The sequence below is a fragment of the Lycium barbarum genome, chromosome 6, assembly GCF_019175385.1.
Source record: "Lycium barbarum isolate Lr01 chromosome 6, ASM1917538v2, whole genome shotgun sequence".
Classification (NCBI taxonomy): Eukaryota; Viridiplantae; Streptophyta; class Magnoliopsida; order Solanales; family Solanaceae; genus Lycium; species Lycium barbarum.
Genome location: NC_083342.1, coordinates 128,461,101 through 128,477,949, shown reverse-complemented (window position 1 = coordinate 128,477,949; position 16,849 = coordinate 128,461,101). Strand labels below are relative to the sequence as shown.

The following is a 16,849-nucleotide window of genomic DNA, read 5'->3' as shown; positions in this document are numbered from 1 at the left end:
GATTGATAATACTGAAAAAGTAAAGAGTACATAATTATTCGTAGTGGAAATATATGGCACATCTTCAGCAAGAGGGACACAAGTGTTTAGCAAAGTATATCCTATTTCAATAACTTTAATAAGCACTATAATAAAAACTGTGAAGCAACTCATCAGAAGTGTGTGTTGTATTGAAATTAGACGCCAACCACATGATCTGCTGAGATTTTTTCTCCTTTATGACGAGGGGACCATTTAGTACACCAAGATAATTAAAATTTCAAGCAAAAGGTCACTTATCTGAATAAGAACAGTAAAGGTCCGATTAAACTATTTATACATAATTAAAATAATATTTTGATACGAATTATATCGGTGCAAACTATCTGTCCCATTTGGCCACTAGAGAAGTTAATAAGGGCGACCACGATTCAGCCTTAATTTAACGACTCTTTGACCAAAATAAGCTATTATTTTAGCCAATTCACTAAAATAATATATTTTTTTGAAATTTTACAGAACTAGAATAAACGTATTTCACAGTAACGTATTAGACATTATTTTATTCAAAAAATTCAACGGGAAAAAAAGTTAAAGGTTAACGGTGTTAAAGGGTAAGTCGTTACTGTGAGTAACGTTTTATGGTTAATACGTTACTCTATGTAACGACTCTAAAGAATACAAAATCTAACATTGATTGATCTTAAAGTCGTAACTCAGAGTTACAACTTCAGGCTAAAACGTAACTGACAGTAACGATTCTACATAATCCAGGCACGAGCAGTTAAATCCTGCAAAGAATTCTTCAAATTACGAACCCTTCTGATTGATGTAATTATAAAACTTTACCGACAATATTGATTACCCTTAAAAAAAAAGGTATCGATTAGCCTTATAAAAAGATACTGATTAGCCTTAAAAAAATATTGATTAGCCTTATAAAAAAAAGTATTGATTAGCTAAATAAAGTAGCAGTTTTTCAATTTCAAAACAACACCAGCAGTGGGAAATTATATGAGCAGAAGTTGGTTAATTCTCCCTTTCAACATTTTCTTATACATTTTAAAGTGCAAGATGGTTAAGACCCAAAAGAAATTAAAGATACAATGTCTTAAGTTTACAACAATAACTACTAGTAATTAATGCTTATATATCACAGTCTTTTCTTATATGAAAATTAAGAAGCAACCATCTTTCATATCTACTGCTTAACGAAAAATACTCCATCTTGTAGAAACAAAACAACAGCTAAATTTGATCTCTCAATTCACTTCGCTGGAACTAAATTTGTATAAAGCAAAACGACAGCTAAGAATGGTTTCCATCAAGTTGTAGACTAAGAGACCTTATTGAATCATATATACTCCATAAAATAAAGCACTCAAATCAGCTAGGATAAAATAAAGAACTCAAATCAGTGGAACATTGAAACCATTAATTAATCATAAAACGTTACTCGCAGTAACGAATTACCCTTTAACACCGTTAACCTTTAACTTTTTTGCCCGTTGAATTTTTTGAATAAAATAATGCATAATACGTTACTGCGGAATACGTTTATTCTACTTCTGTAAATTTTCAAAAGAATATATTATTTTGGTGAATTGGCTGAAATAATAACTTACTTTGGTAAAAAATTCTAATTTAACTAAGTTAGTTCGTGCGGTACAAGGTTTTCGCACACTACGTCATCAAGATATTATACTGTTAGAGGGAACACCATGTTTCTATATTTTTCTCACTTTATTAATTAAGGCTATGTAGTTTTACAATCTTTAGATTAGTTGGTGTGATCTATAAAGCTCGTCAACTATTTGCCTCTCCATCATTGACTTCATCAAAGATTAGGACGAGACTACGAGGGTCCGGAGCCTAAAGGGTATAAAAATACACGGTCTTTAATAAAAGAGGATGATAAAAAATTAATATACCAAAAGGAGTATATCGTGGATCAGCCCACGATATACCCAAAAAAAAAAAATCCGTGTCAGACTTCATCAACGAAAAAAAAAAAATTGCCTAGATTTCCGTTTTACAAATACTCGGTAAGACATTGCCTAGATTTAAATCATATTCGGTTATCTTTTTAATAAAAAAACTTTATTGATTTTTTTAATTTTTAAAGCATGATTAACTCAAATAAATATTTTAACACATGCAATAATTAAATATGTGTTATATATGCGAACAGAAATAAAAAATAAAATATAAGTTAAATAAACGTCACACATTAACTGAGTAGTAAATGTTAAATTACATAGTAACTATTAAACGACACAAGACATGTTATATATTCTTGGAAGATTACATAAGGAAACAACAATCGTACAACTTAAGAAAAAACATAAAAACCAACAAGCAACAACAACTACTGATTTCTGTCGGGACAACGATTCTTTTTATAACCTGTTTGCTTGCACGTACTACACTTTCTAGCCACCTTCTAGTTGTAGTCCGTGCTCCTGAACCCGAAGTAAGTTTTGTTTGAAAAAACTTAGTGTTTGACTGTAAAGTTATTTTAGTCAACTTTATATGTCGAGAAAATTAGTCAGCTTTATTTTCAAAAACTGAAACCACAGTAGTGAAATTGACATTCACAGCTACATTACCCCGGGATTTTTTTTTTTCGTTGATGAAGTCTGACACGAAAAAAAAAATTGGGGTATATCGTGGGCTGATTCACGATATACCCCTTTTGGTATATTAAATTTTTGTCATCCCCTTTTGGTAAAGACCGTGTATTTTTATACCCTTTAGGCTCCGGACTCGAACTGTGAGTCATATTTATTGTATAGTGGTAATATTCTTGCAATTGGTAACTGGTAAGTTAAGAAGGTAGTTGCTAACTACAATCAAGGATTGGGTGGGATTAATAAAATTCATTTATTTTTAATTAGAGGTATTGAATTCGAGTCATGAAAATGAAGAAAAAAAACTCTAATAAGGAGCACTTCATCTTTTAATGGGCCCGCAATGCGAATTTAAATTAATCATACACCGGAAGATACTAAAAAAAATGGGATTTGCTAAGGACAAAAGTCGGGATCTTAGTAGCTCAGTCGGTTGGCTACCTGAACTTTCACCTTGTTGGTGAAGGTTTGAATCTCCGCGTTGTAATCCCTTTCCCATTTCCCTACCCTATGTAATAAAAATAAAAAAGCCAGGATGCTGCCTAAATGCTCTACTTACTTTCAATTTATGTGCCTTAGTTTGAGTATACACAAATTTTTAGACAATAATTTTTTTGTGAATGTTGTGATCTTAAATTATATGTGTATATAAAAGAATACTCCCTCTGGTTCAAAAAGAGTATCCACTTAGACTCTCTTTTTTTTTGGTTAAAAAGGCGTGCCAACTTATCAAATCAAAAAAGAATTAATCTTATTTTTTTCAAATTTGCCCTTATTAAGTGCTAAGTAACCAAATCTAAATACCTATTTAATTAGGGACAGTTTAGTCAAATTACTTATTTTTTTTAGGAATTAGTATTTTCATACATGGTGTAAATGACTAAATGGCCACTCGTTTTAAACCGGAGGGAGTACCCTTTTAGTTTCTTGGTCTTAAACGCATTATGGCATTCCGATAACAGGATACTTGGGAATAAAATCTTACTAAACATATAAAGTAACACTCTTTTAGAAACATACTAAAAAGAAAAGTAAGACACAAATAAACTGTAGAGAGTGGTTGATTGAAGATATTTGAATAAAAATGACAGACGAAACAACACAAGAAACATGGAATTGAAAAATTGGGTTAAACAATAGAGCCGATCCAAGATTTTAATTTGATGAATGTTTCATTTAATTTTTTTTGCATTAAACTCGCAGTACTTTTTGAATTATGAATTCAAAATCTGATATTTGTTAAAATTTTATTATCTTCAGGCGCACATGCATATTATTTTCGCGTGTACATTCATATTCCATGTCAAAAAATGCTTATTCAATAGAAATTATATACAACACTGAGGCTATATATCTCGAGATCGGTGTACCAATCAAAGGAGTTTTCCTTCAACGAGCGAACAAACTGTTTGACAAGAAGATCGCCATATGTTTCAGCATTGCTACAAGTCTTCACAAAATGTGCGACGTGTTGTCTTGGGTTTCCTTTGCTGTCGAATTGTTGCAGCTTCGATGGTTGATATCCAATCGGCATAGGTAGACAGTCGATTCGCTTGGTGTAAGGTTTAGAGTAGTACAATAAGCTTTGTGATGGTCCACCATATTGAGCCCTGATGGTGTTTGTTATCATGTCTTGCAGTTGTTGGACAGACAATGTCGCAACTGAATCAACTTGATTTGCACTTTGATAGTTGGGCATCTTGGTGGCTGATTCAACCTCTTATTCTTGTGGTGTTGGAATGTGAGTTGACTCGCCAGTGCTGTAGAGTTCCAACTTGTTCATCAATTGGGCTATTTGAAGATCTTTGTCCTTCAGAGATTTCTTCAACGCCTCAATAGTTTGCATCATAGCGACGAGTTGTTCCTCTGCGTTGGTCATCATGGCACTCACTGCGTTAGAAGTTGAAGAATCCTCAAAGTCCCCGGACTCGTAGAAGTTAGAGCATGCTTGAGAAACTTCTTCAGATGACGAAAATAAGGTGTTGCCCCCAGATCTTACAATCGACATTTTCGGTTCGTTCTTGTCTAACATATCCAAGGAGGTGTTACTTCTGACTGCTGTTTCAACTGTGAATTCTCTTCCTGCAGTTGAGCTTCCTGCATATAAAAATATTATAACAAGACATCAGCAGTTAGCTAATGGTAAATCTCAGTTCTCAAGAATAATAAAATGTTCCTGAGATTGGATTTCGCTGTTTGGCTTATAGATTCTTTCTTTAAGGGAAATATAGAAGGCTAGAAATATAAATTTTTCAAAAGAAAAGAGGGTCAAATTTGGCCATTACTATTTAAAATCGAGTAATTCTGCGCTCTGTTTGACTTATAGTCTAATATTACCCAGCCATTACAAAAAGTTTCATTTGCCCTTGATTGCTGACAGAATCTCAATTGAGGATAATTATAAACCCTAGGACAAAAAAAATTCTCAAAGAATTTGGACATATGACTCCACATGTTCCATGTTGGAGCCCCGCTAACGATGAGGACAACTATGAAACTCTTTGCTAAGGGCAAGAATATTAACGGATCAACTAAGATTGTAAAGAATAGCAAAAGTATAAAAATAAATTTGGACCTTTTCTCCTTTTTAATAGAAAGCTTTCAAGAACTTAAAACTCGTTTGTTCTCCGAAACAACTTTTTTTCAAAAGGAAATCAAAATAAAAATGTCTTCCAAAAACTATTCAGGATAGGTTTTCAGGACAACCATAATACATGTTTTCCATATTTTTCATAATCTCGACAGACTTTTCCCTATGATTGTTTTTCAAAACATAATATTTCAAAAACCAAATTCAAATTTTAGTTCCTGATGGAAACAAATATGTCCTAATTAAGAAATATAGTCCTGATAAATAATAGTATTCAAGTTAAAGACTTGCCTTTTTCTTGAGGGAACTGATCTCTCTCATAAACTTGTCACCCTGAAATACACAAAATCCCAAGTTAATGCAGTCAACGTATGTTAATTATTGGACCATTTAATCACATCAGTGCACATAGGAGGGAATTAAGTATCTAGGACCTTAATCTTCAGTACACGACTTATTCCTCCCTCGACTATCTTCTCCAATTTCATTAGTTCCTCCAGGCCAAGTCCTTGCAGCTCTTCTCCATTAAGTTGCCTAGCATAATAAGTCATTTGCAATTTGACATGAGTCGAGACAGAATATTTTAACAGTAAAAGATAAAGAGTGTGTCGAGAAATACTTATTATTAGTAGAACTCTCAACATATGATAACAAGACGCAACAATTAACAGCAAAAGATAAGAGTTTTTGATATAAAAGTCAGTTTGGGACACGTGCTACGGAATGCGCTGTCTTCGGGTAGATATTCGTCGCTAACCACGTGCAATAGAAAATGAAGTCCGACTTAGAAATTTTCTAATGTGTACCTTCATAGAAATTCCAAAGAACTCTTAAATCTTTCAATTACTTTATAAAAATTAGAGTGAGTGAAAAAATGGGATTCTTGAAGAGAGCGGAAAGATGAAGGTTTCAGGATTTGATTTTCTAGCTTGTGAGTAACTCATTTATAAAGAGTGAAAACATAAATCAACAATTACCTTCTATACGAAAATTAATGAGTTAAGGGTCAAAAACATCTCCCAAGTATCACCTTTTTTAGCTTCCTACCTGAACTATCAGTGTGAGAGTTTCCTACTTAAACTATCACCAACTAATTTACAAAACATACCTCAACTATCCATTGTTCGCTTTCCTACCTAAATTATCACCAACTAGCTTTGCAAAACACACCTCATTGAAAGTGAACAACTGATAGTTAAGGTGTGTTTTGCAAACTAGTTGGGATATTTTAGGTAGGAAAAGTGAACAACTGCTAGTAGAGGTATGTTTTGCAAACTAGTTGGTGATAGTTTAGTTAAAAATCTCTCACGTCTGATAGTTCAAGTAGGAAACTCAAAAAAATATGATACTTGAGGTGTGTTTTTTATTATCTCAAAATCAATTAATACATCTCTTCAGTAATAAAAAGATGTGTCTTACAAAAATTGGATACATAGCCAAATTAAAATTTGAACACTCAAAATAAAACCAATTACCTCAACTCGCGATTCTTCTCGACAAATTCCCTGCTAAGCATTGCACAGGTTTTCTTCTCGCTCTGAAAATGAAACATTTGCTTGGTGTTTAGTAAGTCAGATATGGAAATTAAGATTTCAAACAAGGTCTTATCTTTTGTGTACATTTCATGATCACATCAATACTAAACAAAAAAAAATTAGTCACAGACAAATTCTGTAGCTAAACAATAAAATTCGTCGCTAATTCTATTTACCGATGGATTAATGACAAATTATTGAAAAAATTTAATAGCTATAGAAATTCATAACTAATTCCAGCTTTAAATATAGTGCATATTAACTTTTCATACGAGAAACGCTTGCTTTAGTGGTAATGCATCCCTCGAAAACTACAACCAATAGGTAAGATTGATAAAAAAAAAAAAAAAAATGGACCTTGATCCTAGCTCAACCCCAAAGCTAGCTCAATAGGTGAGTGTATATCATCGGAGACCATATAACGAAACAAATAAAGATGATGATTCAAGTCATATTAAAGGAAGAACCACTACTGCTGATCCGTACGGAAGTGGGATGGGTTTAAATTAGCTGTTAGCTTAATGTTAATTCATTCACTGCATCCTGCGGTACACAAGAACATTTACGAGCATCAGAGATAATGGTATTACCTGAAGGTTAGAAGATTGGAGTTGGTCTGGACTAACCATATTATCCCTTTCTGACTGCATCTCGTGCTTCTCAATCAGTTGCACCATACTGTCCAAGGAATATAGAACATTAATAGATAATCAACAATTCCAAAAGTAGAGTACATCACATATACATGAACAAGATTTGACTCTCTCAACCCAAGGAATTATAGTTTTTATGTGGATATAGAGTACTAATGATGGAGAGTGTGATCACTACGTAAATTGATTGTTAAGTACATACCACGAAGGAAAACATGTATTAAAGCATCTAGTAACCACGAATGCTTGAAAACAAGTGAGAAAAAAAAACTTAAATGTAATATAGCTTATAACATTATGTTCAAAATTTTCTGTTTGTTCATGTTTTCCATTCAGCTCCCTACTACATACCCAGTAGGACTCGAAGGATGAAAGAGTAATTACCACTCCACTGCAACCATTATACGTATTTTGTTTAAATTTTATTACATTCACCTAATTAATAATCTAAAACGCAATTATCTTTTGCACATTAGCTTAACAGTTCAACCAACAGTGTATTAGAGAAACGAAAGGAGTATAATAATTACCTCTCCGAATTTGCTTCAGAAATCAGATGGCACTAAATTTATATAATGACTATTTACGCTTTTTCAATTTTGGTTGGCTGCTAAGTCAGGACTACAAACGTTAAACGGAATTTATGGGTGTTGGAAAATGATTTTCCACATTAGATTATGGCTATGGTTTACAACAGAAAAAAGAAAAAAAAGCTTTGCGCATCTCTTAAAGGATATAAAAACCAATGAATTCTTCCACTTATGGGATAATTCTTACCGATCGGTAACTCGAGTCGTGACTGCTGCAGATCCACTTCCGCTAAGGAGAAACTCATAAATCTCCTAAATTAGTATTTATGATTCGAATTACTACAATTACAAATGTTATTTTAGTTATATGATCATTTTCCATAAAAGTTGTATATATATATATATATATATATATATATATATAGTAACAGAGAAGATCTACAACAAAACACGAGATCTTTGCAACGTCTGTTTCTTCTGTTCAATATAGTAGAAGATTATTTCCTCGCAGAGAAAACCCTACTTCCACCTTTTCTTTTTTTTCCTTTCTTATCTCCGTTCTACTATTTTTTAACCTTCAATCCTTCTCCTCGAGCTTCCCTTTTCACGCGCCACCCAATTCATATTTAGAAAAACTAATTTCTTAAAAATCATTTCTTAAAAATAAGAAAAATGACTTTTCAAGGAGTAGGGAAAACCATCTTCCTTCGTACCAAAGACACCTTATATTATTCTTGAAAATTTCCTATGCTTGTATCTGTTTTGTTATTCGGAATTTATGCTTTTTTGTTGTTTTTGATGTTATGTAGGATAAATGAGGCAATAAGTGTTAGGTTTTTGGCTTGATTTTCTTATCATATTTGAATTTTACATTTTCTTAAAGGAAGGGTAAAGAGTTTACCATATTAGATTTTACTTTTTCCAAAAGAAATTTTTTAATATTCCATATTTGGGTAACCTCTTTCTCGGAAAAAAAGGTTTTGGACCTCTATAAATTGAAGAATCCCTCTCATACAACATAACATTTTAGCATACACAATGTAGTCATTAAAGAGTCGTGTTTAGGGTGATATTATTCTCTCAAATAGTTTTTTATGATTTTTAAATATTTCTTTTTCAATATGTAGGCCAGACCAAACCATATTATAATATTATGTCTCTTTAGTATATTTTCTTTGTCGTCCAATTTATCATCATTCAAGGTTTGCAAATTATTAGCTTTCGCATAACGCGCTGTTATTTCAATCCCAACAAGTGGTATCAAAGCCAATGGTCCAACGAGGTTAAAGACGGGTTCAAAGCATATTCAGATCAAGTTGCAACCTATTGATGATAATGAAATATTTTTATCCAATAAGTAAAAAAAAGTCTGAAGCACTACATGTGGAGACAAAGTATTAACCATATTTTCAACATTTCTGCTGCTGCTGCATCTTTTAAAAAAAAATGAAAATCATTTTTAACCCATAATATTTTTAACATATTTTTAATTATAGCAAGCAGCAGTGATGAAGATTATATGAAGAAGACTGATCAAGTTTTTGTCAAGAAAATCTAGGCAAAAAGGGGAGATTTGTTAGGATTTTTCTTACCATATTTAGATTTTACATTTTCTTGAGGAATGGTTTACCATATTTGATTTTACTTTTCCCAAAAAGAAAATTTTAATATATCACATTTGGGTAACCTCTTTCTTGGAGGAAAAGGTTTTAGACCTCCGTAAATTGAAGAATTCATCTCATACAACATAACATAGTAGCATCCACAATGTAATCATTAAAAAGTCTTGTTTAGGTGGAGATTATTCTCTCAATAGTTTTTTCTGCTTTTTAATATTATTTTTTAAATAAGTAGGCCAATTGGCCAAACCATATGATAATATTATGTCTTTTTAGTATATTTTCTTTGCCGTCTGATTCATCGTTGTTCATAGCCTCCACATGACGCCCTATAATTTCGATCCCAATAATACAGAGATAAGTAGCAAAAAATTTCAGTGATAAGCACCAAAATACGAGTTGAGAGTAAAAGGGGAAAAAAAATTGGAGGCAATAATCACACCTGCCAGCAAACAGGTATATGTTTACCCTTGAATTTTACTTTTTTTTTTGGTAAAGTAATAAAATTTCATTAGTAAAGCATCAAGAAGATGCAAGGTTACAGATAGGTGAGAAGCTGCTTCAAACAGAAACATGAAGCAGACTCAGCAAAAACTTGTAGAAAAGCAATCTAAAGATAGTCCATGTCTACCGAACTAGAGAAAGGGAGCTAACAAAATCTAGAAAGTTACCCACACTGTTTACAGGAGCAAAAAAATGCCAACTATAAAGAGAAGCTAAACACCTAGACTTTAGGGAGCAAATAGGAGTTGAGATTCCTTCAAATCATCTACTGTTTCTCTCCTTCCATAGGTTCCAAACAATTACTGCTGGAATCATTCTCCAGATTCTTTTAATGGATTTGTCAACTCTCCAGAGTATCCAGCTAGCGTAGGCATCTTTGATGTTGAAAGGCATTGCCCATTGGAGACCAAGCATAGAGTAGAAGAAATACCAGAGTCTAGCTGCTGCAGGGCAGTGCAAAAATAGATGGTTGACACTTTCATTGGCCTGCTTGCACATGGCACACATGTTAACGACGATTACACCTCTCCTCCTAAGATTATCTTGTGTTAGGCATGCTTCCTTCAGTGCAATCCAAATGAAGCAAGTAACTCTGAGAGGTTGTCTAGTTCTCCATACAAGCTTCCAAGGCCAAACCTCTAAAAGGCTATTTTGGGAGCTCCAGTTGTAACATTCCTTCACAGTGAAAATCTTTTCCTTAGAATTGCCCCAGAGGATTTTGTCCTGCGATTCAGCCACCAGAATACATTGTTCCAATCTTTGTAACAGAGAAAGAAAATCATCAACTTCCCAATCCTGTAGGTTTCTCTTTAAAATTGGTGTCCAACAGTTGTTATCTCTATATTGAGCTAATGTTGCTTCTTTGTTAGAAGCTATCAGAAATAGTGAGGGAAATGAGTCTCTTACTAAAGTGTCCCCGAGCCATTTGTCCTGCCAAAATCTGATCTTAAGCCCATTTCAAGCCTTGAATGAGACAGCCTTGAAGAATTCCTCTTGAAGACTACTGATGTGTTTCTATACTCCAACACCATGTGGTTCATTGCTTTTCTTTGCAGTCCAGTGGTCTTGAATACCATATTTAGCTTTGATAATTTCCTTCCAGTACCCTGCCTCATTTTGACCATATCTCCAAAGCCACTTCATGAGTAGGCTGTTGTTATGAAGCTTAAATTTTACTTTTTATCTCCAGTACCCTTGAATTTTACTTTTTATTGAAAGAATGACAAACATTTACCTTAATTGACTAAAATTCCCTCAAAAAACGACTCTAAATCTTTCATGATTGGCTTATTATATTCTTGAAAAAAAGAGTTTAGACTTCTATCAATTGAGGATCCTTCCTTCTCACTTTATCCACAATATAATCCTTAAAAGAATTTTGTTTAGCGTGAGAACTAACTTTTCACTATTTTTTGTGTTCTCCTTTATAAAGGTGAGTTGCTTATATTCCACGTCAATTGACGAAAAATATGTTGAATTGATATTTATATTTTCATATATTTCTCTTTATTGTCATATTTATCTTTGTCAAATGTTTGCTTTGTTAGCTTTCACATGATATCTGCTCATTTCGATCCCAACAGAAACGATACTACATAGCTAACTTGTGGTGCTGCAGCGGTGGAAAACTCAAGGGATATTAGGGAAGTATAAGTAGAATATTTAGGCTACTTTTGAAAGATTTTTCACTAAGAAGTGAAGATCCAACGGAAAAATCAAGATTTCCAGGAAGAGATTCACAATTTGGGGGAGCCCTTCCTTCTCAAAACTTAATTTCTCTTTGTACTTTAGAATTTTTGTGGCTCTAATCCAATTCTAATGTGGATTAAATTAGTATGGAGTAACTTTTTGTTGTTGAATTTAGATGAAACATAAGTATGATTTAATCCTATGATTAATTCCTTCATTTAATATTTTATTGATTTGATTAATCCTTTTAAGGGGACTTCATTAGGGCTTTCTCATATTCTGTTGAATGTGAAAGTAACAATAGGCTGAAGCTATTGCAGCAGAATTTAGAGTGACTAGGGGCGTACAGAATGGAATGGACAATATAAACTTGGAATTGGACTCCAAGATCATCAATAAGATTACGAGGCTTTTCAACGGGGTGACAGTGCAATATTCACACTGTTATAGGGAGGCCGACAAAGTGGTTAATTTCTTTGCAAAATTGGCTTCTACAAGTGGAAGAAGGGCCCTATATCTCTCTCATTTGGGCTTGCCTAGAGAAGCTAAGGAGCAAAATTCAACTTGATAAGCAACAATTACCTACTTTTAGAAGGAGATCTGAAAAATGCAATTTCTTTGTTAGCTAAGCATCTCTTGTTTTTTGGGATGGAAACCATTTTGTTGGCTATTCCATCCCTTTTCAGATTGCTTTGTCAATCTTTTTTGTGGACCAGAGGCAATGTTCCATATCCCCTCTAGTCACTGTAAGTTCTTTTACTTATATATTACACATGGTAGGGCTCAAGCCAAACTCTACGTACCCTATATAGGCTTACACCCTAATGGTGATGTCTTATCCTATAAAAAAAAATTGCAAGTGATTGTTTGAACTTTGAATTTTCTCCATTGTGCTTGAATGGTCGTACTATCTTCGTTTCAATTTACGTGGTGTAAATTTGACTGGATGTGGACTTTAAGAAAGCACGGAAGAATTTTGAACTTGTGACTTTAAACATGTTATGATATTCTTGTGGCTATAAAAGCATGACAGAATTTTAAAATTAATTTGTTACTGCATATAAAAAGGTATAGTATCATTCTTTTTTTGAACGGATTAATGAGGAAATAGTGCCACATGAAATGCATGAGGGGGAGAAATTGGATTGTTTGTTCTTCTCTTAACCATGAGAGGACACTAGTCTTCAAGCGTACTGTTGATCAAACATAGATAATGGAGAAGGTCTATATATAATCTTAGAGAAGAACTTTAAAATGGTATACCTTGATGAGAACATTAATGCTACATTAGCCACATATGTATACTTCTAATACAACCCCTCAAATACTAGACCCAAGGAAGAGACTCTGGGAACAAAGAAGATCGATTCGTAGTTGAAGCTCGGAAGTATGCATTAGGTAAAACTTGAAGCTCTCAGACATAACAATTAGTTCTTTCGTCTTAGCTAGCCCCTTTTGTCTTTAGATATTGGATGAAACTAGTTCTGTTTCATTTATAACATCTGAATCTAAGAAAATACTTAAAATAATTTAGTGAGTTGTACCTAAGTTGGTTACAGATGGAACTAAAGTTTTGAGTTTATGAATTCTGGATTCTAGAAAAGGCAATTGACCCGATTTTAGATGAATTATTTATACATATTAAATGGGTTTACGAAATTTTGGCCAAAACTACTGAGTTTTACTGAATCGTATACAAAACTCTAGCTCCACAACTGGACCCGAAATTAATCAGCCGCAAAACTATGGTGTACTATCACATACATCTTATTGAAGAATTTTAAAATTCTACATATGATTATATGTGTTAATTAATTTTAACACAGACCTATAGGACTTTACGATTCTTGGTTCTCTTGCCATAATCTTGAGCATTATCATATGTGATTAAAGGAGTAGTATTCTATCATCAGTTCACAAGTGTGAAGACCTCTTCCATTATTGTGAAGGATGTTCAATGGATCTTTATAGTACTATATTTTAAAATTTTAAAAAAAAATATATTCAAGTACAAAACTTTGAAAGATATCGTACGCTAGAAATGAGAACGAAATGATATCTTACGATATCTAAACCAGACATTTTCTTATACAGTTATCACCAATTTGTTACTATTACTTTACATAGTAAAATTTTGTAAAGATTAAAATTTTATCTTTTTGTAAAATTGATAAGGAGTGTAGGGCAGTTAAATGTACTGAGAAACTTTAATATGTACTTTATTTCTTTTACGGCGAAGGCTCAAATATGCCCCTGAACTATACGAAATTGCACATATTTGCCCGTCGTTAAAAGGTTGATGCAAAGATGCTCCTAACGTTTTTTTTTTTTTGGCTATATATGCCCTTGAGATAACGGAAAATATTGGAGGGCACATTTGTCCAATTTCGCATAGTATAGGGGCATATTTGATCCATTGAAATTCCTGAATATTATGGCACAAAATATCATTGTATTTCAAAACATAAAAACACATTTGTAATTACAATCCATCCACCATTGCATTACATCAAAATTATACAACTAAAAGAGCAGATGCAATTACAACCATCTTTTAAAGACTGTTTTCACAAACAAGAGCACCATTTCTCCTTTTCAAAAGATTTCTTACTAATGATAATATCATTTTTATTTTTCAATTTGTTGATGATCTGGATAGTTCTTTCTGGATATTTTTTGTCTTTTCAGTCCCAATATCTACACGATAATGGATGCAACAATTACCGCAATAAAACATAAACATAAAATAGGAGATAACTTACATTAGACTTATGACACATGAAAAAATATCTCCCGCAGTGCTAAATTTTTTGATAATAATGATAGAAAGAGTATCACATTTTAAGCATTTATACGGTTTCTTATATAACATTCAATGTGGTTTGGCCCTTTCGCGAATTTCACGCATAATCGAAATTTAGTAGAATTATTTGAAGTCCATAAGTGAGATGGAGTGCAGTAACTCCACGTCCACAAACCCTTCCACAACTCCACATCCACAAACCCTTCCACAACTATTTAAAGAACTCGAAGCTTCTGACATTTCATAAACAAGTGAAAGAATAAGAGAGAAAAGTGAGGGGTTGTACGATAAGTGTGGAGTTTCAAAATGCAGTTGCAATAAATCGTTGGCTAGCATAAAGTGCACTACAAAAAAATCTGAGAACTATTTGTGTCATAATATTCAGGAATTTCAATGGATCAAATATGCCCCTATACCATGTGAAATTGAACAAATATGCCCTCCAATATTTTCCGTTATCTCAAGGGCATATATAGCAAAAAAAAAAACGTTAGGGGCATCTTTGCACCAACCTTTTAACGACGGGCAAATATGTGCAATTTCGTATAGTTCGGGGGCATATTTGAGCATTCGCCGTTTCTTTTACATAAGTGAAGACCAATAACCTGTATTTTCCAGTCACGAGTTGTACTATAGAAGTATTACAGAAAACTTTAACATCAAACACACCAAATATGGAATTATCAATCTCATATATGATAGGAGTAATAGCTTTTCAGTTTTTCCCCAAGGGATGGAACTCTTCATATATCAGACAGACAAGAAAAGTAAGAGATTTTCTTGGACATGATGGATATCTGACACGCAAGTCATGGGCTATTTAAAATTCCAAAAAAATCATCTTTTCATTAATTAGTGAATTAACAAGTACCCAATGAAAAGAAACTACACCATAATCATATGTACGGTTTGTTAGTAGGTCATTTCTTATTCTATAGATTGATGAAGTACAAGTACTTGCCCGTTTCTTGAAACTAGAGATTCTAATGTAACAACTACAATTAAGGGGTGAAATTAAAGAGAACCTGGAGCTTGAATACTCAAAAAATTTCCCAGTAGCAGAGAAAACAATGAGTCCAATATCAGCATCACGAAGAGTTGAAAGCTCTTGAGCTTTCTTGAAAAGCCCTCTTCTTCTCTTTGAGAAAGTTACTTGCCTTGCTATCAAGTTGTCTATCTTCTTGATCTGGATTTTTTGCCTCACCATTTTCACCCTATCATTGCACAAAGTCAAAGATTCAAGTAGTTGGTGTAATATAAGATAAATTAATAGATCTTTAGAAAAACTAACTACCCAGTCATCCCTCTCAAAAATTGAATACAATCAAGACAAGAATCTTTTTTTATATATTATATTAATATGTAAAGGAATTTTTCAGAATGTTTGTACCTTCTATCATGGATAAGGAGTTAAAAATAATAAGAAACTTGTGAAATACTTAACAATTTATACTTTTATAAGGAAAAAAAAGGTGGAGTAATTAAGAACCACTGTAAACCCATTAAATAACCCTAGAAAACAGATAAAAGGGAGATAAGGGAAAGAACCTGAAATTCCAAGAAGCTGAAGGGAGGTAAAAGAATGGAAAATACAAGAAATCTGTAAAGATAGAAGAATGGGAGCTCACAAAAGTGACGAGAGATTTTTACAAGCAAAAAGCATTTCTTAAAAGAGAGAGAAAAGTAGAAAATAGAGGAAGAAAAGATGTTGAAGTAATTAGCTTGACTAGGGTATTTTGGTTACATTGGTTACAGTACTGGAAAATAACATCATCCAATAATAGTTCCACCAATGATATATGGAGAGAGAAGGAAGTTGATAAATTAGCAAATTAACGAGATCTTCATATGCCTATAAATATGTATATATCCCTTTCGTTTTCTTTCTTCTTAGGATTTTTTCCTTTTTGCTTGACTTTGGTATGCGTAAGTTTCCTACCAGATTTTCCTTTTATAGCCAAAAATACCTTCCAAATTCCTATAAATGGCCAAGCAGACTCTGTAATTTTCCTTTCCTTTCCTCTATTTAGTCATACGCTAATCATAAATCATTCCTCATTTTTCACTTCTTCTCTTTCTTTCTTTCTTTTTTTTTCACTTCTTTGCTTGTCTCCTAGTACTTTAATTTGAGAGAATTATGTTTGTTTAATTAAGAGGCATCACCGAATAGGAAAGTAGATTCATTCTTGAAACCTAAACACAAACATGTTAAAAAAATTAAAAAAAACTCATAAAAGGTACGACAAGGACTTGTGACCGGAACCGATGTGTCCAAACCATGATAATTTATCACGGTAAATTGATAAACAGAAGCAAA

At 33.0% G+C, this 16,849-nt stretch overlaps 1 protein-coding gene across 1 annotated transcript; it reads right to left on the bottom strand.

Moving 5' to 3' along the window:
- Nucleotides 1-4,110: 4,110 nt before the first annotated feature.
- Nucleotides 4,111-16,382, bottom strand: LOC132598832 (MADS-box protein JOINTLESS-like). Its single transcript, XM_060311943.1, has 7 exons — nt 16,081-16,382; nt 15,558-15,746; nt 7,325-7,412; nt 6,675-6,736; nt 5,634-5,733; nt 5,491-5,532; nt 4,111-4,702 (listed from the first exon to the last, which is right to left on the bottom strand). The coding sequence occupies exons 2-7, from the start codon at nt 15,737-15,739 to the stop codon at nt 4,673-4,675; spliced, it is 504 nt and encodes a 167-aa protein (XP_060167926.1). The 5' UTR covers nt 15,740-15,746; nt 16,081-16,382; the 3' UTR covers nt 4,111-4,672.
- Between the last annotated feature and the right edge of the window lie 467 nt (nt 16,383-16,849).

Coding starts and splice junctions, on each gene's coding strand:
- LOC132598832 (XM_060311943.1), bottom strand. CDS start 15,739: ATGGTGAGGCAAAAAATCCAGATCAAGAAGATAGACAACTTGATAGCA. Junction 5,734..6,674: donor GAGAAGAATCGCGAGTTGAG/GTAATTGGTTTT, acceptor TTATTATGCTAG/GCAACTTAATGGAGAAGAGC. Junction 5,533..5,633: donor GTCGTGTACTGAAGATTAAG/GTCCTAGATACT, acceptor TGTGTATTTCAG/GGTGACAAGTTTATGAGAGA.